Source organism: Echinops telfairi, unplaced genomic scaffold, assembly GCF_000313985.2.
Source record: "Echinops telfairi isolate 266 unplaced genomic scaffold, ASM31398v2 ScPeMD7_11;HRSCAF=52, whole genome shotgun sequence".
Taxonomy (NCBI): Eukaryota; Metazoa; Chordata; class Mammalia; order Afrosoricida; family Tenrecidae; genus Echinops; species Echinops telfairi.
Window position 1 is genome coordinate 34,094,420 of NW_022103908.1, and position 26,169 is coordinate 34,120,588.

At 39.5% G+C, this 26,169-nt stretch overlaps 1 protein-coding gene across 1 annotated transcript in view; it reads right to left on the reverse strand.

Moving 5' to 3' along the window:
- Positions 1-13,584: 13,584 nt before the first annotated feature.
- Positions 13,585-26,169, reverse strand: part of SUGT1 (SGT1 homolog, MIS12 kinetochore complex assembly cochaperone) — a 50,854-nt gene continuing 38,269 nt past the window's right edge. The window contains exons 7-9 of the mRNA XM_004707968.2: positions 21,758-21,845; positions 18,199-18,380; positions 13,585-13,705 (exon numbers count right to left, since the gene is read on the reverse strand). Of these exons, the coding sequence (XP_004708025.1) occupies positions 13,604-13,705; positions 18,199-18,380; positions 21,758-21,845 (372 nt within the window). The 3' untranslated portion in view covers positions 13,585-13,603. The remainder of the gene's footprint in view (positions 13,706-18,198; positions 18,381-21,757; positions 21,846-26,169) is intronic.

Here is a 26,169-nt window from a genome sequence, read left to right on the forward strand (position 1 = left end):
TTGTGGTGGGACCAGTAGTCTGGAAGCTGACTGCCTTCAGGAGGTAACTTGACAATCGTTTACCATTAGCTGCAAACAGTGTACTAAGTCTAACACATATTTGGGGGAGACAACTTGGGAGAAAACTTTCTGTTTCCCACAAGTCAGCCCGGAGTAACAACCACGCACCTCACCCATCTAACCTCGCTCCACGTGACTTCTCTGTCTCAGCAAGTCAAGAGGGACATGAAATGACAATGATTTGACAACATTGAAGAGGTGAAGGACAAAATGAGGGAGGTACTATCAGCCATCCAAACAGATGAGCTTGAAAAATGTTTCTATTAAGTTTGCTGCAAAGATAAACCGAGGCCAGGGCAGAGAGAAGGAAAAAGAGAAGTTTATTCTGCGCTCCAACAAGGAGTCAGTGATGTCGTACTGCCAGGGAGGGAGAGGAGAGAAGGGAAAGGAAGAGATACGGGAGCCCTGAACTCTGGGGTGAACTCCATGGGGTCCTCCGAGAAGGGGAGAGCAAGTTTTAAGCTGGTCAGGAGGGTAAACAATAACGGGAAGGGGTAGAAACCACAAGTGGGCAAATAAGGAAGGGGAAGGAGATAGAGCTGCAGGGGATGTAAGCTGCCTCCGTCCATAAAAATTCCAAGGTAAGGTGGTTTCCTGGATCATTCTGCCTGGAGCCCCCGCAGATGGCTCATTGATCTGGGGCCTTTTGAAGTTAGCCATCTTGGTGAGATAGGGGCAGGCAGGCTTTTTCTAATGTCCTCTAACCAGTACTTGACCAAATAGTTTCCATGAAAGAATCGTAGACTTGAAAAATTTATTAAGTTTTATGGAGAGTACTTTGTGGTGATAAGGTTGTTCTGCAAAAACAATTTAAATACATAGCTTGGAAAACAAAATCCGTTTTTCAGGGGGAACCCCCTCCCACAAATTCAGTGCAACCCCGATCCAAATTCCAGCATCATTATTCAAAGAAATGGAGTAACTGATTGCCAACTTTATATGGAAAGGGAAGACGCCCAGGATGTGGGAACAGATCCAGCATGCAAGGGAGTGAGGGAGATGGTGTCACCGCCTGAAACGTGTGCACAGACTCACAGACTCCGGAGACCAGGCTCTGATGGTGCAGATCTGTTTTATTGTTGTCTTTCTGCAGTATATAGGGTGCATAAGCCAATCAATGTTACCGCACCTACTTCCTTGTTCTAAGATTTATCCTTATAGGGTTATGAAATTGTGCCAATGAGGAAGAGGCAGCAGGCTTTGGCCAGGGCCTAGTGCATGCAGGCAAATGCAGAAGCTTACAGAGCGTGCTAGTTCTCAGAGCCATTTTGCCTCACCGTTTTGCTGGGAGCCATTTTACAGAGAAACGGTTAGCCGTTTCTCAGGCCCACCCAAGTAGGATGAGCAACATTCTGTGCTTTCTACACTGTTCCTCCATTCTATCTCCACAGCCATTGCCCCAACACCCAGGATAGCCAAAGAACTCAAGAAGGACAAAGTTGATGGTATTGCACTACCTTGACCTCAAAACCTACTATACAGCCACAATTGTCAAAATAACCTGGTGCTGGTATAATGATTGATACTCAGACCAATGCACCAGGGCAGAAGACCCAAAATTAAAAACATCCACATACAGACAATTGATTTTTGACACAAGCCCCAAAACATTAAATGGGAAGCAGATGCCATCTTCAATAAATGGTGTTGGAAAAGCTGGATATTTACAGGAGAATAAAACAAGACCCATATCTCACTCCATGCACAACAACAAACTCAATGTGGATCAAAGACCTAAATGTAAAACCCAATGCTATCAGGATCATCAATAAGAAAAGTGGGACAAACCTAGGAGCCCTAGTGCAAGTAATATACAGAGTAACAGAAATACTCTGTGGAAGATAAAAACGATGAATAGGACCTATTGAAAATAAAACACTTGTGTACATCTAGAGACTTCATTAAATGGGTAAAGAGAATCGACAGATTGGGAAAGACTATTTAGTAACAACATGATAAAGGTCTAATTACTAAAATCTACAGTATCTTACAAGTCAACAGCAAGAAAAAAAACTAATAGCTCTCTGAGAAGGTGAGCAAAACACCTGAACAGATGATTTACTAAGGATGACACTTGAATGGCTAATAAAAACATGAGAAAATGCTCCGGGTCATTAGTCATCTGGGAATTTCAGGTCAAAATAATGAGATACCCCTAATGCCCATAACTGTAGCCTAATTTTTAAAAATTGAGAACAACAAAATTTGGAGAGGGTATGATGAGATAGGAATTTATCCATTGCTTGTGGACTTGTAAATATGTACTGCAACTGTGGAAGGTGATATGGCAATACCTAAAGTAAATGGCGATTAAACTACCATTAGTGAGAGGTTAACTCATGGAAGAACCACACCATCATCAGTCACCGAAGGATTGGAATCCACATAATCATAAGGCAGAGGGATTAGTACCAGAGCATAATTATGAGAATATGGCTTGCAGAAGGTGATGGATGACAATGGAAGCTCAAAATTAATTTGTCCCTCAAACACTCACCCACACCCTTACCAGCCGCAGTTAGAACCCTCCCTGCCACCCCCATGTGGCTCAAGTGCCTACACCCAGGCTTCACTTACCTTATGACCACAGCCCATTCCAAGTTGAGACTGCCAACCTTCCAAACAGCTCTAGCAGCTAAAAGACAACTCCAATACAATTAAACCTGCGGCCAGAACCCTCTGCAACGCTTGACTGTGGCTCTTGACACTGGCGTCAAAACCCATCCAACTTACAATAGATCCTTTCGTGGTGCCACCCTTCCAATAACACCCTCCAGCAGACACATCCTGGCCTAGCAACTTCTCCGCAGGACCGCTCCCACTCTGAGTACTGCCCCACGCCCGGATGTTCCTGGCCCCTGCAGCCTCCCTCTGGAATTGCTGCAGCCCTGCAGCATCTCTGTGGGCCTTCTTCCGGCCCAGAGACTTACTCGCGGAACTGGCACCCCCCTCCGTGGCTTTTTTCCTTTCCTGGTACTTACCTAGAAAACCGCCAAATCACCATAACTTCTCTGTGGGGTGAATGACCGTCAGAAGCACGGCGGGTACACAGCTTCCCTGTTGGGCAGTCTCCCAGCCCCATGACCTCCTCACGGAAGCACCCTGCAATCGTGACTTCAACGCCAAGCCCCTCCCAACTCTGTAGAGTACCTGCAGAACCGCCCCGGCCCAGAAGCTTACCTGCCGAGTTGCCCCCAGCCCCAAGGCTTATTAACAGAACTGCAGTGGCCAAGTAGCTTCCCCGCTGGACAGTCTCTGGACCCACGGCTTCCCCTCTGGGTCTTTACTGGCACCAGGGCCTCCCTGCAAAGGGGCTGGGACCCCATGGCTTCCTCTGCCAGTTCATTATTGGCCCCATGTCTTACCCTATGGAACCGCCACAGTCCCTCAATTTCCCCGCCATAATCTTCCTGGCCTCGTGGTGCCCCCACTGGGCTGTCCCAGGCCTAGGAGCTCTCCCTGCTGACCAGTCCAAACTTTAACCCTATAACACTTGAATTTTTAATTTTGGGAAAAACATTTTCATAGTTATCAATATATATTAATATATACATTTAATTAAATGTTACAAAAAACATCAAGCTCGGCGTTATAGGGTTAAGTCCCTCCCTCAAGCCCCATGTGGAGCTGGAGCTCCTCCAATGGTCCACCGAGGCACCTAAGCTGGACTGTTCTGGCACCTGGGCTTCCTGGTTGAGCCCTCTCCCAGGACCCACAGCTCACCAGGAAACTCCGAAATACAGCATCGGAGTAAGTCCTAAACCTAACGCCACTCATAGAAGAATCAGTCATTGATATGCCACATAAAGAAATCTTCAGAAGGTTTGTTGGAATCATACAGGATATGAGGAAAACAATGAAAAATAAGGACACAATGATAGAGGAGATGAAGTCTACAATAGACACGATAAAATCCATGAACCAAAGAGAAATACAAGAGCCGAAGGATGAAGTAACAGAGAAAAAAACATGGTAACAGACCTTACCACCAAACCAGAAGAAGTAGAGAATCATACCAGTGGACTTCAGCAAATGAGAAAGACAGTCAAAGAAGATAATCAGAGGCAGAAAAAAATGAGAACAATGACAGATGCTATGAAGAGGAACAGTATTTGAATAATTGGGTTATCAGAAAAAGACACAATGAAAAAGTCAACAGCTAAAGTAGCATGGGAATTCCTAAAAGAAAACTTCTCCACCTTAAAGAATGAGAACCATACAAACATACAGGAAGCAGAGAGGATACCATTAAGAGTAAACCCTAGGAAAAATTCACCAAGGTACCTAATAGTCAAATTATTCATCTTTGAGGAAAAGGAGAAAAATCTTTTGGCTAGAGCCAAAAAGACAATCACAAATAATGGTACTCAAGTTAGAATATTCTCAGACAAATCAGCAAACACCATTAAGAGGAGGAGAGTGGAGTATTATCTTCCAAAAACTGAAAGAGAACACCACCAATCCAACAATACTTTATCCAGCCAAACTATCAAAATAGATAGGAGAGGGTAGTCTTCCCGAACAAAGAAATACTTAATATGTCGTAAGACACCAAAATCTGAGAAAAATCTTTGCTGACTCATGTGGGCAGAAGACCAGCATTCACCAGGCACAAACAGGAGACCTTCATGTAACACAGCTCCACCCCAAAGTAAACACATTGAAAACAACTATCAAGATAACATTTCCTCAACAGTGAAAAGAAGGCAGGAAATGAAGCCACCCACATATACACAGTACACTGTTAATGGAAGTATATATAGAAAAAACAAAGGTACCAGATGAAAAAAATAAATGCACAGATGGTGGTAATGACTCTGAATGTCAACAGTCTAAATTCACCCATTAAAAGACAAAGGCTACCAGACTAGCTCATTAAACAGAACCTATCAATTTGGCTACAAGATACATAAAAGGTCACAGGCAAAAGCAAGCTAAGAATGAAAGGTTAGAGAGAAATATACCAAGCAAACATCAACCTAAAAGGAGCAGGAGTTGCAATCCTAATATCTAACAAAATTGATTTTATGGTACAAACTATAACAAGATGTAAGGATGGGCACTATAAAATGCTCAAAGGATCAGTAGACCAAGAACCAGTAAGCATAATAAATATATACACACCAAACACGAGGCCTGTGAAATTCGTGAAACAAATTATTCAAAAGAAAAAAGACATCACAGATTAAAAAATCATAGCAGGTAACTTTAATACCACTGCTGAGAAAGATAAAACACAGGGAAAGAAGCTCAGCAAGGAAGCTACGGAGATAAACACTACAATTAGGCAACTTGACCTGATTTATAGAGACATTTATAGAGCTCGCCACCCAAATACAAAATAATTCACATTCTTTTCGAGTACACATGGCAAATACTTGAAGAAAATAGACCACATGCCGGGACACAAATCGAGCCTGAGCAAATTCAAACACCTGGAGATCAGTCAGACATCCCTGTCAAACCACCATGCCGTGAAGTTGGAGATCAACGAAAGAACTATTAAAAAAGCAAAAGCAAACAATTGGAGAATGTATAACAATCTCTTGAAAAATAAGGGGGTACACTGGCCCAGATTAGATATAAAATTAGGAAGTTTTTAGAAACTAGTGCGAATGAGAATGAAACATACCAAAACCTAAGGGACATAGCAAAGCAGTTATCAGATAATGTTTCATAATGATTCACGTGCATATGAAAAAGGAGAGAGATTTACAATTGATGCGCTAACAAAAAACCTCCAGCAACTAGAGCAGAGTCAACAGAACAATCCCTCCAATAGCAACAGAAAAGAAATAATAAAAATCAGGGCAGAAATATATGAGGACAGAAAAAATAATACAAAAAAAAAAAATCAATGCAACAAATAGCTGTTATTTTGAAAGGATTAAAAGAATCAACAGACCGCTAGAAAACCTAACCAAGGAAAGGAAGATGCAAATATTAATAGGATAAGTGTTGAATCAGGAGAAATCACAACAGATCCTAAGGAGATTAAAAGGATAATTACAAAGTGCTTCAAGGTTCTGTATTCCAACAAAGTTCTGAATTCAATAACTTGGATGACATGGACAAATATTTTAGAAAAGCAACCCTGCCATAGATTATCCCAGATAGAGGTCAAGAACCCCAACAAACCCACAGAAAAGAAGAAATAGATATGGTTATCAAGAAACTAACAACAACAAAAACAACCTCCCAGGTCAGATGGCTTCAAAACAGAATTCTACCGAGGATTCAGGGAAGACCTGTCACCGATCCTACATAAAATATTCCAAAGAATTGAAAATGAGGGCAAATGTCCAAACTCATTCCATTACACTGATACCTAAATCGGACAAGAATCCCACAAGAATAGATTGATATGCCTAATGAACATAGACGGAAAAATCCTTAACAAAATATTGGCCAATAGAATCCAAACGTATATAAAACAAATTATCCACCATGACCAGGAAAAAAACAACAAATGATGCCACTGGGGAAGAAGGGCACTAATCCACCCACAGGGAGGGTTTTGTTTATGTCTCCACAGGAAAGGGAGTTAAGAGTGCAGACCTTATCATGGCACGCCAAGCGTGGAAGGCAATGTAGCCACATGGAAAAACCCCTTAACAGAGAGGACTGTGGGGCCGCCCCAATTTGAGCTATACTGACCACCTCCCCAGAAGAACGTACTATAGAAGACAACAATGAAGCCACAGGCTGGGGAGAAGTGCCCACCTGCCCCACCTACATGGGAGAAAAGTTAAAAGGAAAGAGAGTGAGGAACTAGATCCCATTCAGGCGCACTAAACCTTGAAGGTGATGTCCCTGTTCTGCGCAGCTAAGGCAGAGAAAGGACTGTAGGGCTGACGATAGGTTGAGATATGACGTCCCTTCACAAGAACATGTTGATATGGAGGACAACTCTGGGGACACTGCGGAGTGAGTCTGGTCTGACTCCCCCCCAACACCCTTCAGCCCTCCCCCCACACACACACACACAGTGGAGGGGATCCAAGAAGGGAACATAACAAACAGCAATGGAGCAAAGTCATGAAGCCCCTGAAGAATCCCAAAAATAGATGTCAGACTTGGAGGGCAGTGCCCAGAGCCCCACCGGATGGGTGAGGAGGTAGTCATGAAGGTCAACAGACATAACTGGACTATGTATGGTTTTTCTCTTTTTTAGTTTTTACTTTTTTTTTTTTGAGCTGGTTTTCTTTTCCTAGTCCCATGTCTTTGTTGTTTCTGTTATGTCTATCTCTGTAAGATAGGCAAGAGGAGTAACCTGAGCCACAAGCAACAGGATTGATGGTTCCAGGGGGACTTGAAGGAAGAGGAGGCAGGGGAAAGGGAGTGGTGAGCAAGTAAAATCATGGAGAGGGGTACAACTAGGGATCTAAAATTTAGGGTGAGGGAAGTGTACGGTCATGGAGAGGCTGTAGCAACTGTCATCCAGCTGAGAGTAACTGCAGAGAGGCAAATGAGGGGTGAGCGTGATAGTGGGGCCGAGGAAGGTAAAAGAAAATAGAGGAGAGAACTAGAAAGTCAAACTACTTATAGGGTTTGTGTACATATGTAAATATATTGATATGTAAAAATTGCCAAGGCCTCAGGTAGAAAGCAAATGTTTTGAAAATTATGATGGCAACATATGTACAAATGTGTTTGACACAATGTATATATGGATGGATGGATTTTGATTAAAGCTATATAAGAGTCCCAAATAAAATGATTAAAAAAAAGAAACAACTGTAGTATTGGCTTACGTACATATACTTTATAACGCAATTCATTGAGGTAGTTTGACAGACTTTGGGCATCTTCTCAAGTTTTCCCTCAACACAAGAACACTTGTTTCTAACAACCAGGCAATGGGCAATGCCCACCTTCCCAACACAATCACTGAAGAAAAACTGGGTGTATAAGCAAATGTGGCGAAGAAAGCAGATGGGGTCCGGCTTTTAAAAGGTATAGTGTCTGAGGTCTTAAAAGTTTGAAGCCAAACAAGTGGTCATCTATCAGGGAACCAACAAAGGCCACCAGCATGTGTGATCATGAGGTGTTGATGGGAACAGGCATCAGAAGTTCAAAAATAAACAAGCTCATCAAGGGAAAGAAAAGGGGTGAGGTAGAGACCCAGAGCCCATCCAGGAATTGGACATTCCAAAACAAAGGGGCCACACAGAAGATACATCCAGGGGGCAGTATAGCACGGATGAAACACACAATACTTCTCTAGGTCCTTAATCCTTCCTCCCCCCACCATTATGATCTCAGTCCTACCTTGAAAATCCTGCTAGACTGACGTACATACATCGGTATATGCAAAAACTTTCAATTTACTGAAATCGGGATAGACAAACCCCTCAGAAACAGTAACAGGAGTAACGACTTCAGGAAGTTAGAAGAAGAGGGAATTGATAGCGATGGTGAAATAACCCCCCTCAAGGGGTACGAATACCAGGATTGTAGGTGACAGTATAGAAGGAACAGTGTAAGGATATGTATAAATAACAATACATAATATATAAATGGTTCACCAGGGTGGCAGGGTGGGAGAGGGAAAAAAAAGGAACTAATACCAAGTGGCTCAAGAAGAAAGATAATGTTTTGAAATTGTTGATGGCAATATTTGTACATGTCCGCTTAATATAATGGATGTATGAACCAGTACAACATACGTAAGAGGCCCCAATAAAATAATATTTTTTTAAGTCTCAAGTTGACGAGGGGTGGTCTCTGGTAATAACAATTTCATGTCAACTTTAAGAAATATAAAAGTGTAGGGAGTCTAGCCTGTCAATCAGGTCAGCCTGATGGTACCTTCTCATGGGTGTGATCTTCTCAAGGAGGGTCCTCCCTCTAACTCTGCCATCACCTTCCTGCTGCCTGACCCTGGCTGCTGCCAGGGTCCTGGATGCGTTCACCACCACTGGATCCACACAACTCTGCACCCACCAAGCTATGATATTCCTGCATTTGGCATCATTGATTGTGACTGTATGAGTCTAAAGAGGGACTTAAAGACTAGTATCGGGCTTGTAGACTTGAGTTGGACTAGGCTGGATAGTTTTACTGATGCACAATTACTTCTTTCTTACATATACGTGAGTGTCTCTGGAATTGTTTCTCTAGTCAACCTGGCCTAATACAAAAATCAAGAAATTGGAAACAGCCCAAATGCACAGAAAAAATAGTTTAAAAAGTTGGTAAACACACACAATGGAATATTATGCATCTATGAATCAGTGATGAAACCATGAAGCACTTCATGAGAGGAATCTGGAAATCATTATGCTCAGTGAACTTAATTACAAAAGGGCAAATACTGTAAGAGCCCATCGCTGTAAGGATAACCACCAAGACATAGGCCAACTCAAACAATGCCCTGGAAAGCCTGTACTTCCCTCTTTATGTGCATCTTGAAAACCACGAGGACAGGAGGCCTCACTGTAGTTAGCATCAGATTTTCAATGGTTGGGGAAAGGAAGATGATTGAGGTCCCCTGAAACTAGAAGACATTCTTCTAGAGTGATAAGTGATACTGATGGGAAAATCAAGTCAAGGAGGGTGGGAAGGGAAGTATACATGCCTTGGGAGAAAAAGGGAAAGGACCAACCTGGTAGTCAGGGAATAAATGACTAACAATCGTGTTACAGACCCCAATGGGAGAATATGCTGGTACCATGCTCCCAATAGGGCACATTGGTCCGAGTTTCTATATAGCCCCTGAGGAACAAAGCCATGTGCCATATAATACTGGGACACTGAACCCTGCATCTTCAAGGTGCACAACATACTACAAAGGCAACACCAGAGGGATGTGATGTGGAAAGGCCACAAGGTAAAATGGGCTCTATCTCAAACACACATCCAAGGACTTAAGGCAGAAACTACATAGTGTGTGAAGCAGCAGAAGGCAGTTAAATTATACTAAGCTTATTGAACTGTCAGTAGCCGGAGTAACACTTACTGATGACTTCAATGCCCTACTTGCTTTAAAATACATAATAATCTGGCAGACTAGTGTCTGACATTGTCAGTGAATATTATTATAAGTTTTGCCGGATCACCAACTTCCAATATTTGTATAAATAATGTCCATTCACATAACGATTCAATCTGTACAAGTCAACAATATGAATTGAGATTTGTAGTTAACCTATGCTTATTTACTTATCTAATCTCCTCTCTCAATTATGTTTTAAATGTCTAGTTCTAAATCTTTAGTTCATTACCATGGGCTACATCAATGACACTATAAACAGAAGAACCTATGCTCCAGGGAGCTGATCAATAAGATTCTCTACCATAAAATAACAAAGATGCTTAAACCAGAGGCAGATAAAAAACAAATTTAGAAATGATTCTGGGCTCACACTTAATCTCATATCCAACCTAACAATTAGCTCTTACACAAAATGCCCCTGCTTGATGCTCACCTTCATGAAAGATATGGATGCTACAGCAAAGTGTGGTAAAGAAATGAATTGGTACCCAGCTATCAGAAAGAACAGCGTCTGGGTTCTTAAAAGCTTGTTTAAAAAAAAACCAAAACCTGTTGTTTTCAAACAGCCCTCTAAGTGAGACATTAACTAAGCCAACCAACAAGTGTGATCTAATCTAAACCCAAAAGAGGGAGTTTACGTTGTGAAATTCTGGTTTACAGAAGGTTATGGATGACAGTAGAAAGCCAAAATACATTTGTAGGACCTACACATGGAATAAACCTCCATTGATTTCCCTGACCATAATCGAGAAATGGGAATAACCTGGTTATCAAATGCAGTATTGTAGTGATGATTATAAATTAAAATAAGAAATCTGGCCTTGGCAATACATCTCCTTTTTGATACATTTTGTGCGGGATCTGGTTTTTAATATTTTCTGGCTTTTTTGTTGTTGTTCTTTCTCCAAACTGGGGTTTGTCTCGGTAGTATTTTCTTATTGTTAGTAGCCTTCTTGACTCTATTTTATATTTTCCTATGTTTTCGGTATATCAAATCGAGGATGGGTGAATGTAGAAACAGTAACTAGAATCAAGTTTCCAGGGGGTGGGGGGGGGCGAACGGTTGAGGAAGTGGGGGTGGTGGGTAATGGGGAGCTAATATCAAGGAGTACAAGGAGGAACAACATGTTTTGTAATTTATTACAGTAGAAATTGTATAACACTGTGTGATATGACTGAACTACTGAATGGTATGATGTCCTAATAAAATAGTTTAAAAAAACAAACAAACGGCCAAAACAGGCTTACATACCAAAGGGAATAGACGTTGGAGGTTACTAAATGGGTCAGGCCAAGGGATAGAAGATGAAGCAACAGACTAAGAGGGTTGACAGTTGCTGCCTTGGGCAAAAGGGAGGTTGGAGGTCAAAAAGAGGAAGAAGATAAATCAGAGATGGGGTTGAGGTAGAATATGGGTATGGGGTTAATGAGTGGTTTGAACTGGTGAATGCAGCATTGATGGTCTGAAATATAAACACCACCTAATTCACAATAAAATAATTTTTAAAAAGAAAAACCAAATTGTTTTGTAAACTTTCACACAAATTAGGGTAGGAGGGGAAATATATGATTTGAGGTTAGGGAGCAAATGGTAGGAAGAGAGGTTAAGAGAGAAATTAATTTTAGAAGCAAATCTTAACAATAGCCTCAAAGTTATGAGTAGCATTTACGAGTAAATCAATATTCTCTAATTTACCTACAAATTCCCAGTCTAGATACATATAATGTATCCTTTAAAATACAAGCCAAACTAATACTAGAAAAATTTTAAAGAACAATTTCTATTATATGGCAGTATTATAATACAGCTGTAAGAAAGAATAATTGTTCTTTAAGTGACAGGAATGTTTCCTTATTTAGAATCATGGGCTTTAAAACCCTACCCCAGGCCTCAATAGGCATCATAGAAAAAGGAGCTAAGACATCGAAAGGCTGTACTCACAAAACTAGTTAAGAGACAGAGACTTGCTAGAGTTAGGATTCTTGTTTTGCCTTCCTCATCAGAACTAATAGTACTGACAAAGTGTAACACACAGAAGACAAAAATCACTATCTTGTGTCCATAAGAAGAACCTTTCAGACATTCTTCAAGCAAAAATGCATTTGTGCCTCCTCCCTTAGAGTTCATGGGTAAAGTGGTTTGCAGCTTTAAGTGGGTAGAAAGGCAAGTGAAACCCCCTTTGTGCTTAAACAAGCTGTGACCACAGTTTTGGCATCACCTATCATCGTCCACCTCTGCTTCTCCTCTGAACCCCCTACACCAAAGGAAAAGAAGGAAAGTGCCTGAAGGCCGACCCTTCCAGAGGCTGGCTGGTCTCAAGGACAATATGCCTCCCATTCACTCAACCTCAGCTGAGTGATAGAGTGCCTCACTCACCACAGAATGAGTGACACCTGACAAGATCTCTGAGATCAGTAACAACAAGCACAATCATGGTCAGAAAACAGTCAGGAGGGTAGACCATCTGGCCTGGCTTTTATAAGTGCCTAGAATGTAAAAAAATTTCAATCATGGAACATTTTCTTCCTCTCTCTCAAAACTGTATTTATAATTAAGAGTTCAGCATTCAGCTCTTTCATAATTCATGATTGTTAATTTCCTCCCTACTACATTATAAACTCTTTGATGTTAATGACCGTGTCTTTTAGGCTATGTGGTTCCATGGTATCTATGTATTCTAGGCACAGGGTAGGTACTAAGTACATGCATATTAATTTCCAATCACAGCAGCTACCTCAAGCCACAGAAACTAAAGCAACTGTTAGGATATGAGAACAGAGATTATGAATGAGTGAAAGAAAGAAAGGGAAAGAAAAGAAAAACCACCAGTGCTATAGTGTGGCAAAGGTAGCTAGAAGTAGAGCTGAGCTCTTCCTACATCCCACCTGGGCCCGGGTTCACAGATCATCCTTCAGTGTAACTGCACTTGCAGTGTGTAAAACTCCAGTGTCAGTGTTTTATATAGGAATTTGGAAGGCCAAAAATCTCAGTGCAATTACAAACATTTCCCATAAAAAGAACCAAATGAAGTATCCTGTTATGATTTCTCAAAGTTTTCATTAAAAACTTAAGAAAAAGTAAATAGACCAAATTTCTTCATAGAAAAATTATATTTACAACTCCTTTCAAAAGCAGTCTTTAAAAGGAAACAATGTGGCACTGAGATTAAAAAAAACTATGTTCACCCAGAGTTGCCAGGTCTAATAAATTATTAGCAGAGTACTACATCAAATATAAGGCAATAACTTGAGATATCCCATTACTATTTCTCCACTCCCACTAGATAGAAATATTCTAGCAGCAAACAAGACCACTCAGATTCTGCATATCTGAAAACTCTTAAGAACAGAAGGATAAAATGTGATCTTCATTCTTCATTAGACACTTAGAATACTTGAAGGAAAGTAATTTCTAAAGCACAAAGAGGTAAAGAGGTATAATCATTCAAAAAGAGATTATTCAGTGTTCAAAATTTAAGAATGCATTATCTATGTATAATGGATACCAGGTGAATATACACAAGCAGTGATAGCAAATTAATTTATTTAATATTTTTTCCACTCCATATCATCAGGAGGATTGATTTCAACTTTCCTTTTACCTACATCAGACCAGTTGGTACTCAAAACTGTGCCACCAGACTCCATCTGCAATAAAGAATAAGAACAGGTTAATTCTTAGACCATATAATCAAATTAGTTTTTTTCAAAAAGTCTTCCAAAAAGAGATCCCCAAACACATGCTATCTTTTTCAATGTAAAGTTAATATTTTTATTCATTCTTAGGCTTGTCAAAGAGGTTAACACGTTCTGAAAAATCTGAAAAGAACACAAGATATTTGGAAGGAGTACCACATTCACCAAACTAAAAATATCTACTGCAATCAAGTCAACTCTGACCCCTAGTAGCCCTACAGGACAGAGGCTGTACATCTTTCTGGGAGTTCTCCCACAAAATGGCTCGTGGGAGTGAACTGCCAACTTTGTGGTGAGCAATCCAATGATGAATTCATGGTGCCACAGGTCTCCTTTCATCTTCACATGCATGTCATATAAATAACCATACCTCTCTCTGCCACAAAGCATAAAGTTTATGGGCAGAAACCACCTTCAAAGGAAAGTGAAATGGGCCCCCTGAGACAACGTAAGGCAAAAGCAAACCTTCTGTTAGCATCTGGATAGAACGTAAAGGCCTTTGCTAATGCACCCTCCACATGTTTACTGTGTAATCAAAATTTCAAATTGAGGTGCATACACAAAGTCACAGTGATAAACTGATCATCTATTTACCATCTACTGAATATAACACCTACCTACAAGCTTGGCATATTCATAGATACATTGAAAAATAAAACTGATTTATTTTAATGCAAAAAAACCCACTGACTTGGATCACAGCAAAGAACAGAGTGAATTATTCAAATATAAACATTTTTAAAGACTCAGTGGTGCTACTGGCAATCAAAATAAAGTCATATCCCCCCCCAAAAAAAAAATAAATAAAGTCATATCCCCTATTACACTGGAGCCTCGTGGAATGCCAGAATCTGTCTACCTTCTTTTACATGGGTTCTTTGAATGGGACGTTTTGCTCCATTCCCAGACATTTCAATGTGACAAATCTGTAAGACAGGCTCTCCCTAAGAGGACCTTCATTATAAGAGGGAAAGAATGGATTTCCCTTATAATCTAATGATCTTTCCTAAAGACAACAGTATTTCCCTTTCCTACTGAAGGATGGCAGTGTGATCAGCATGATCTCATATAGACATTAGTCTTTTGTTCCAATTAATCTGGGAGGTCATGGGGGGAGTCTGTTGTTTCTTTTATATTTCAACCAGCATAGTGAAAGTCCTTGTTAAGTTTTAGACCAATGTTTTCAAAAAGGTACTTTGAAGTACAAATTTGAAGTACCTATTCCTCCTATGAAGTACAAATAAAAAGCCTGGGCAATAAAAGCAACAAACAATGAGAAAACTCTGAAAGCTACAGGGAAGAAAGAGGCTGGCTAGAGTCCTTGGGATGGATCCTCAGAACCCACAACACGGTGGTGAATTACCTGGGCTTTCTTTTTGCTCCATATATCCAAGACTAAGAGCTATAGAAACCAGAAAACTGGAAATGCTAAGGGACACCAACAAAATCTGTTCTCTCAAGTCAAAGGATCAGAAATGGAGTTTAGGAAGATTGAAAACTTAGAAAATAACCATCCACACTCGCTGCATACCACAGAAAACTGTGTTCTCTCCTCCCGACTTGCCAGCAAAAAAGCCGACTTTCAGCCTTACAAAGATGCAGTCAGTTCCCGCTGCAGTGTCAGTGGAGACCAGATGACAATTGGAGCTCATGTGCCCTCCATCAGTAATGGAGGTGTCAATGGAGGACAATTGGGTTATGGGGACAACTCCCTCACCCTGGCAGTCCTGAGAATACAACATTCCTTTCCCTACAGGAGCAGCTTCAGAGGAAGCCAGCTATAAGAGACTTACATATGATGCAGAGTCTCCTAATACAATAATGTCTAGTTTCTATTGAAAATCACTCATCATACCAAGAATCAGAAAGGCACACACACACATAGTAGATATCAACACCAAGATGGCAGATGTTAACATTATATGACAACAAATTTAAAGCAGCCACGTTTAAAATGCTTCAATATGAAATTATGCACTTTTTTAAAGTACATGAAAAAAGGAAAAGCTTCGGGGGAGGGGTGGAATGAGAAAATATCAGCAGAGAAATAAATCTTGAAAAGAAACAAACCGTTTCACAATTGGGGAAAAATGGACTCAACAATAGAAGAGAAGACAGAGGAGAAATCAGTGAACTAAAAATACTGCAAAATATAAATGATCAAATCTGAACAACACACAGCGTGAGTGCACACACAAATTGAACATCAGTGCACTTATGAGACTTTGAAAAAAGATCTAACTTTCGTGTCACAAGAGTCTTGAAGGAGAGCTAAACAAGGCAAAGATGCTCGCTATCACCACGCTTACTCAATGTACGCTTTTGAAACTCTAGTGCAACAAGCAAAAAAGAATAGAGTAAGAACACAGATCAGAAAGGAAGAAACAAAACTTTTTCAGTTTGCAGATGACATAAGAAACCCCAAGAAATCTCTTGAAAGTAAAATTAGTTAAAAACAAACAAAAAGCCTCCTGGAACAAGTGAGTTCAGCATGGCAGCAGGCTTAATGATAATCATACAAAAAACTAATGAGAAGGGGGAAAAGGGAGAAGTGGACATGTGGAAACTGGAATTAAATAAATTGTATAACAATATTTTAAAAACTGAATGTAAATCTAGCAACACATGTACAGAACTTATTTGCTGAAAATTGAGTAACAATGATAAAGAAAAAAACCAGATCTATTTAAATGGACTGGAATGGCAATTCTCCCCAAACTGATAAAACAATTTGACAAAAGACTAAAATCTCAAAGAGTTTTTTTTGTACATACAGATAAAATTAAGAAGCCCTGGTGACATGGTAGGTTACGCGTTGGGCTGTTAAATGCTCTGCAGGAGAAAGGTGAGGCTGTCTACTCCTGTAAAGATTTACGGTCTTGGAAACCTCCTGGCGCAGTTCTGCTCTGTCCTGTAGGGTGGCTATGCATCAAAATGGACTCAATGTAAGTTGTTTGGGTTTTTTAAAATTTATTTATAGACAATTATTCTAAAAGTTAAAGAAAATAAAACTGGAATAATGTTTTAAAAGAATAAAGTGAGAAGATTGAGTCTACTGAAGTTAAATACAACATACAGCTATAGTAATGAAGGTATCACTGCAGGAAAGTAGACATATGGACCAAATGAAAAGAAAAAGAGATCAAATAAATATGCTCAGCTGGCTTTTGGAAGATACACAAGTAATTTAAATGGTATACTGGACATACACAAAAAGACCTTTGACCTAAGTTTTACACTCTGTATAGGGAACTCTGTAACATTATATAAATTTTATTAGAGAGAAAATCTTTGAGACAAAAGTAGACAGAGTCCTTAAGACTTGATACCCAAAGCATGATCCATAAAGTAAAAATTAACCGACTGACTTTATTAAAATTTAAAACGTAGGGTCAATAAATGACCTTGTGTTAAGTGGGTAAACAGACAAGTTAGACTGGGTGTGTAAAAAATATTTACTTACACACCACGTCTCTGACAAAGAAGTGCTAGATTGGTGGTTGCCAGGGCTGAAGGAGAGTGGAATGGGAAGTAAAGTGGCAACACGGCGAATCCTTGCGGTAATGGAAATACTCCATATTTTAACTGCTATCCACGTCAGTATTATAGTTGTGATATTGTACTAAAGCTTTGCAAGACGTTACCCATGAGAAGATGCAAAGGACACAAGGGATTTGTGAAAAGTATAATCATGAAAAATTATACATTTTTCATACATGTGGGCCTCATCCACATTAACTACTATTTTAAATTGTTTTTTATTTGTTACGTTTTAATTATTATACATTAACTTTCTAATTTAGATTTAAACGGCTTCAGAGAAAGCAGTATCATTCCTAGAGTTACTAGTAAATGTCAAATAGCTCTATCTTCAAGCAACAGTTCTATCATTCTACAGTGATGACGTGTCATTAAAATATCAGAATCTGATATCCAATTCAAAGCATATTTTTACTGCCCTGGCAAAAGAGCTTCAATCTTCTTAATCAATAGAGAAATTATTCAGAAAACAATGCATAATTAATGTGCAACTTTTGCTTGCTAAACACCATTCTGGAAGTTTTCCTCTATAACTGCATTCATGAATCAAAACAATATACAATTCTAGAAAATAAATATTGGAAGTTCACTCCACTACTATGATAAATCCAACTGGGATAACTCACACCACCCTGTGGAGCCTCGGTATTTCCTGGTCTTCCAGTTCTAACTCACTGATACTAATGATCTGGAGTAAGATCCTGTGTAAGACCCTCTTCCACAAGAGCTCCAACCTCAATTGCTATAAGCTTCAAGCAAGAAGAAATGTTCAGACATAAGCAATTTCAGACCGTCTCCTTCCTACTAAATACATGCAATTTAGTCTCAAATGACCTATTTATCGTTCTTTAAATTTTTCTGAAGTGTACTATCAAAATTTTTGAAAATTATTTCTATGTTCTTACAAATGATTTGTTCATGGCCCGTTTCACTTCATCAGAGCCATCTGAATAGATCTGCTGAAACAATTTGTTTAAAGCTGCATCTCCCTCCAACTTCTCATTCTTTTCCTCTTCTTTGATCTCACCAACCAATTTATCCCAATTTCTTGTATAATGAGATGATGATGGGTATGAGTTCTTTACATCTGTGAAACAGGAAGGCAAAAGTAAATCACCGTCATGATTTCATCAAGCCAAGAAAGAACATATAATCTCTGTGTTTCATGTGTGTAACAAGTATCTTTCTGACATATTAATAACTAGATTTACATTAGTTAAAAACATGTTTGTTAGCATACCATGAAATCTGGGAACTACTTTTGGTGTGAAGATTCTCAACAAAGGATAAACTTGTGAAAACTTATGCAAAATTAAAGACATTTTTCACATGAATAATACGGAAAACAAGAGGTATATGGGAATTTAAAAATTTACAGGAAAGTTGCCAAGATAATTTCAACTATTCTAAAAAGTAGAGAATTTTAAAGAAAAAGTCTTCCCTTAGAAATTCCTCTTGTAAATAAGATTTTAACAAATGTTTAAAATGTGATTTTTTCCCCCAGAAGAACTGAAATATCTTTCAGACTAGAAATATACTGAAAATACAACCCTCCAGGACAAATTTTCAATTGAGTTAAAACTCCATGCTCTCCATAGTAAACGCATAAAATTATAGTAAAAGGAGATGACCATTGGAAATCCTTGAGTGTTGGAAACTGCCACCCTTACCTGATCATCTAGCATGCAGTGAATACGTGCAGGGCTTGCGGGGCCCACTGGGGTAAACAGAGGTTCACTACTACGGCCAGAAAGGCTACCAGTCCAGTGACTATGGGCACCTCCCTGGCTGCCCCCAAAATCAAGGCAATCAGATCTTGGCAAAGAAGCCGCTCAAATAACTAGTTGACCTAGTAACTTTAGTATCCCTGCCCATTGGAAATACAATGGAATCCACAAAAGGAAAGCCACACACATAATTGAGGATTTTCCAGTAGCCAAATTAATAATAGCAAGTGAAATTTGTTCCAATAAAATTTTATTTAACCTAATATATCCACACTGATGCTACTTCTACATAATAAACCTATTCAAATAGTTTATATTCCTTTTTTTCATTCTAAGTCTTCAAAATCTGGTGTGTATTTTACACTTAAAGCATATTTTAATTCAGACTAGTTACATTTGAAGAGTGCAAAGCAAATCTATTGTTTTCAAAATTCTATCCATCTCCCAGTCATCACTTCTATCTCTCTACCTGTCCACTAGTGGCCACAACAACAACAAATGCATGCCACGGGAAATTAAGAGTCTGGGAAACACAACTTTAATTAATCCAAACACTGCCTCTCCAAAAGGGTGGAAGAGAGGTTCTCATTTCCATTTTACAGATAAGACAACCAGCCCCAACAGGTTAAGTGACTTGCCCTTATCTGCTGTCTCCAGCTTGCAAGCACATAGGAATCTGACAAGCATGTTAATTTGTTAAAAAAAATATATAACAGGACAGGAAGAAAAGCAACACATCTAGCCAAGGCTTAGAGCTTATAAACTTTCTAAACTATGACAATGAGAAAAACCTACTTTATACTTAATTTCAGAAAAATCTAAACACATGTAGGTGGCAGATAACCTGTTCAAAGATGGATCTGTGCTCCAATTAACTGCAAAAATATTCATGGTAATAATCACTACTTCCAGCCTTAGGAAATATAGCAATAAGCAGAATCATACAGGGGTTCACAGACAAACCCAACCTCCATTCTGAAGACCTAGGTTTATGTCCTAGACCAGGGGTCCTCAAACTACGGCCCGCCGAGGACACTTATCCGGCCCACTGGGTGTTTGTGTTTGTTTTGTTTTTTCACTTCAAAATAAGATATGTGCAGTGTGCATAGGAATTTGTTCAGTTTGTGTTTTTTTTTAACTATAGTCCGGCCCTCCAACAGTCTGAGGGACAGTGAACTGGCCCCCTGTTTAAAAAGTTTGAGGACCCCTGTCCAAGACAATGACACTGCTGGGTAAATTTAACTAAGATGCTTTATCTCTGGGCTGGTAAAATAAGAAGAGTAACACTGGGTGTGTCTATTGTTGAGTTGAGATATGACATTTAAACTGTCTTTTAAAAATTGACCAATAATGTATGAAGCAGCAAGTTAATTAAATAATTTAGATAGCAACCATAATTTTACAGTCCTTAAATTTGTGTCAACTTCCAAGTTTTGCTAATTATATTATGATTAATCATGATGCTATCACTGGAGGGGGAAAACAGGTGTTATCATTGGGAAAATTGGCAAACTCTTATTTTTGCAACTTCTCTTTGAATCTAAAATTATTTCGGAGTAAAAAGCACACACAAACACACATACAAGGGAACTTCAAAAAGTTCATGAAAAATTCTATTACCCATTCATTCCACTTTTCATGAGCTTTATGAAGTCCCTTTCTATGTGTGTATTGCTACAAATCAAAAAACTTTATTGAACAAAATATTAAAATGTGAAGCTTTGTTCCTCCATGTCGGTTTATATACTTCTGAAGACGTTGTTTCCATTTCTTTTACTTCCCACCAATAATTCTGTGCTTTTTGATTTATATCATGTCAAAAATGGCAGTTTTGTCCTCCTTCCGGGACTCAAATCATGTACCTCTGAAACGTTCTTTGGTTGAAAGAACAAAAGGAGGTCTGAAAGGGCAAGACCAGGGCTGTAGGGTGCATAGGGGAATCTCTTGAGGACAGATTGTTTGTGTCTAACTTTAACTTAGTAAGACTTAATGTGCTATGGAGACCTACAATACTGGGAGCATCGGGCTGACAATATGCATAGCAGTAGAAAGAATAGAAATGAGTACATCAAGGGAAGGGGAATGTTAACAGTGCAAACGAATTCTCTTACAACTCCAAGGGGAGCAACTACCGTGTTTCCCCAAAAGTAAGACATCCCCCGAAAATAAGACCTACTTATAATTTTGCCTCTCACTGAAATATAAAGCATCCCCCAGAAATAAGACTCCCCGAAAATAAGGCCCCCCAAAGCTACTATAACTCTGGACCCTAGCGGTGGGCGCCGCAGCGCAGCCAGAGCAGACAGGAAGTATGACATCTCTTTTAATAAAACAATAAACAATAAATGTGTACCGTATTCTTCTTCATGGAAAAATAAGATATCCCCTGAAAATAACACCTAGCGCAGACACTGTCTTATTTTCGGGGAAACAGGATAAGAAAGGCCAACAAACAACCTCCAACCAAGATCATAAATGATACCATAAATAGACTGCATAAATCCTAATGGCCTCAAGCGTTTTGTTTCCGTTCCCTTCCTATTCCTAAGAGTTTTAAGAAGCTAGAACCTTCATTTAATTAAAAAAAAGGCTACTTTGTATTTCATTACAGGGCAACCTTATTATACTCAGTGTATCATATCTGGGAAGCATAAATAATGAAAGTAGAGCAAATGAGCATTACTATTTAATTTCAACATAATATGAACTTAAAGCTCATCAAGGCCAAAAAACAAACCTGGTAACTGTGCAGGCTTGGGCACATCTCCTTGCCCCTCTAGCTTCTCCCATCTCAGAGCCTCTGGCTTTTTCATCTTAATTTCAATCTGTAGAGAACATCACATAAAATCCATTAATTGATGTTAAGTACACAAAGGAGTTTAAAAACGCAATTTTCTAAGTCACTAAACTTTTATAAGAATTAATGCCAACCTTCACATTGTTTCTTAAAATAAGATACAATTAGATGTGAGCAATTTATCTTGGTTTATATACTTAAAGCATTTATCTTGGTTTATATACTTAAAATTCATCCTTCAAACTCAATGCACAGGCTGTAAATGGCAAATATCAAGAGTCCAGAAATGCATGTTTTCTTCTGAAGCAATGACTCTCCAACCAATAAGGCAGATTTTGCCTTTTAGGGGCATCTCGCTCAATCTGGGGACATTAATGGTTGTTAACAAGTGAGCATCCTACAAAGTAAAGGGTCACTTCTTCACAACGAAGACTTATCAAACCTGAACCATCAACAGTCCCACCACTGAGAATCTCTGTTCCACACAACTACTGTAGTTACACATGCACTCATTGGTTTTAAGCTGGACAGTTTTAATTGTATAAAAATACAACTAAGCTAATATTTTCACAAGCATTCATTCAACAAAGAATTACTGAGCACCTACTATAAACTAGGTATTACCTTCAGGGCTGTGGAAGATTTTTAAAATATTAAAGACCTGGTCACTTGGAAATATGTGAGATTCTTGAACATTAAGCTACTCAAAAGACAAATATATGTTCTAAGACTTTAGGAGGCATCATATCTGGCTGCACACAGTAACATCTCAAGACACCTTGAAAAGCTCTGAGTGGGAGGAAAGGGTTTCCAAGGGTAAAAGGCACAGTGCATCAGACAAGATGAAGAGATTCGTTTGCCTCAAGCCCAGAATTGTTGTTGGAGCAGTGAAAAATACAGATGGAAATACAGAACATTGACTATGAAGAATTTCTGTATGCTAGGTTATTAAGAGTGCACATATTAAAATGAAGAGAGCATATTTGGAGTTTCTGGGTAGTGCAAATAGTTAAGCACTGTTTATTGCTAACTGAAAGGTTGGGAGTTTGTATCCACCCAGGGACCGCTCAGAAGAAAGGTCCCTTCTACTCTGCAGGCCATGAATTGGAAGCAGCTCACCCCTGGCAGCTGGTTTGCTTCAATGCAATAGCAGGTCTCAGTCTCTACTCCAGGCTACTCTTACCTTCTTCTCACAGACTCAAGTGGTACTCAGATAGGCCTCTTATTTCTTTGCTCAAATAATGCTTTCATCCTCAGGGTTAGTAAGGCAAAACCCAGCATTTTTGGTGACAATATTAAGGCAAATATAGTAACAAACACATTTATGCAGCTTAAGAATAAATGTTTAATTTTATATTGGGGGTTTTTTTCTATAAAAAGAATCACTGCTTTTGTAAACAAGAAAATCAAGAGAGATTTACAAAAAGAGAGGTCTATTCATTACTTGATATTATTACTTTATATCAGGCGATTCATTTAAATTAAAAATCTCAGATCATCTATCACCTACATTAGTGAGAGAATACTTAAAATTTGCACTTAAAAATAATTTAAGGAAGCACCTATTTGGACAGAAAAAAAACACTAATAGTTTTAATCAGGTTTAATGAAGTGATGGTAAGGGGAAGGTGGAGATCTTAGGAGCACAGAGAAGTAACAAATAATTGTATTCCTAATAAGGGGGGCTAGAGAGGTACATGAACCAAAGTTACTGGGGCAGGCAAAAAGCATAGTGTGTCTGACATAATTGGTTTAAGTTCTACATAAATAAAAGCACACTTTTAGCACTGGAATGATTTAGAAGTGATCTACAATTACTTTTTTAAAGCAAACTTTCAATATTTTTCCATCAACAATATTAGGTGATGGTATTATAATTTTTTTTTGGTATTATAATTATTAAGGAGCTCTGCTGGTGTAGTAATTATGTGTTGTGTTGTTAATCACAAGGTCAACGGTTCGAAGCCACCAGCAGCTCTATGGGAGAAAGATGAGGCTTTCTACTCCCATAAAATGGAGTTGCAGTCTCACAAATCCATAGGAGTAGCTTTACTGTCCAACAGAGTCACTTTGAGTTGGAACTGAATTTATGGAAATACATTTGGTTTTGGTTTTATTCTAATTATTGTACGCTGCTAATGCTGGGATATTTATCAAACCAAAAACCAAACTCACTGCCATCCAGTCAATAGTGACTCATAGAGAGACCCCCCCCTGTGGGTCTCTGAGACTGTAACTGTTTATGGGAGTAGAAAGCTCAGTCTTTCTCTGGCAGAGCTGCTATTGGTTTCAAACTGCTGACCATGCAGATCGCAGCTCAACATGTAACCACTACACCATCAGGGCTCCTCTATTTATCAAAGGAAGAAGCAAATTTAATAGGTGGCACTGACAGAACTACAGTCAACGAAGAGTCTACTGTCATCATCCTAAAATCTCAAAGTGTGTTTGCTCCCTTACTTTTCAATTCAACTGGAAATGAAGGCCTAGACAACAGTGTGCAAATCCTCACTCTCCGCAGCTGCTTGGCCTCAGGTCCTTATACACGGCATATAAGGTTTATTTCTCAAGAGGATAAGAATGGAAGGAAAATTCCTCAATATTATTATACAAGCTACATATGGAAAACCAACAGCCAACGTGGTAATCAATGGAGAAAAGACGAAAACAATTATTCCACTGAAAAAGGGGGCTAGACAAGGATGCCCTTTGTCCTCACTCCTATTCAACATTGTACTGGAGGTCCTACCAAACAACCTAAGCCAAAGAAAGACATCAAAGGTATTTGTCTGGGGAAGGAAGAGGCGAAACTATCATTATTCACAGACGGTATGATATTATATATTGAAAATCCCCAAAACTCCACAAGTGGAGTATTGGAAGCGATGAAGGAATATGGCAGAATGGCAGGATACAAGATCAACAAACAGAAGTCTATTGGACTGTTGTACACATCAGATAAGATCACAGACGAGGTGATCAAATAGGTAGAAGCCTTTACAGTAGCCAAGCACAAATTGAAATATCTAGGGATATACCTGACCCCCCAAAAAAAGATTTGTACGAGGAAAACTACCTAACACTATTACAAGAAACCAAGAGTGACCTCAACAAATGGAAGAATATCCCATGCTCGTGGACTGGAAGACTCAAGGTAGTAAAGATGTCAGTTCTGCCCAAGGCACTAAATAAGTTTAATACAATATCGATACGAGAATACGATCATTCTTCTTTAAAGAATTGGAAAAAACTGATTACCAACTTCATATGGGGAGGGAAGAAGCCCAGAATTAGCAGAGAACTCCTCAAGAAGAAGGACAAAGTGGGAGGGCTGGCTCTACCTGACTGTAGTACATATTATACGGCCATATTGGTCAAAACAATGTGATACTGGCATAACAACAGATATTCAAGCCAATGGAAAAGAGCTGAAGACCCAGAAATAAAAACATCAGCATATAGATAACTTATTTTTTATATGGGCCCAAAAAATATCAAATGGGAAGTGGATCCCCTCTTCAATAAGTGGTGCTGGAAAAAATGAAGCAAGACCCTTATCTGACTCCATGCACAAGAACAAATTCAAGGTGGATCACAGACCTAGAGGTAAAACCCCAAACTATTAGGGCCATTAATGAGGGAATTGGGACAAACCTGAGAACCTTGGCATAGGGAATACATAGGTTATAAGAAATAGGGAAGGATACAAATACAGAGGAGTCACAAATTGACAAGTGGGGTATACGAAAAAGACACCTGTATACATCAAAAGAATTCAGCAAGAGGGTAAAAAGAGCGCCCACAGTTTGGGAAAATATCTTTAGCAATGACACATCTGACAAAGACCTTGGGTAGGTGGGGAGCAAGGTACTAAACCAACCAAGGGGAGGGTATTGTTTATATCTCCACAGGAGAGGGAGAAAGAGACCAGGCTTCAATCCCATGCGTCAAGAAATGAATATAACATACCAGCATGTACCAGGGAACCAGCAGAAAAGTCCCCCTCCCCCACCCCCAGAAGAATGTACCTCAGAGAACAGCACTGAAGCTACAGCTTGGGGAGAGGGTGCATCTCATTGGGACACACAGGAGAAATGAACAGGGATGGAAAGGGAGGGGACACGTCCTGGGCCACCAACCCACGAGGACGATATTACTGCACAGAGCAGACAATGCACAGAGAGGACCATAGGGCCGGCCCCACCACGAGACATGACATCCCTCACTGAACCATAGCACTGTGGGGGACAAGACTGGAGAGACAGAGCGGGAATTGTGCCCAACCTGACCCCATCACACTGGGGCAAAACACTAAGGGCATGTGGGCATGCAACAGAGCAACAAGGGGAGCA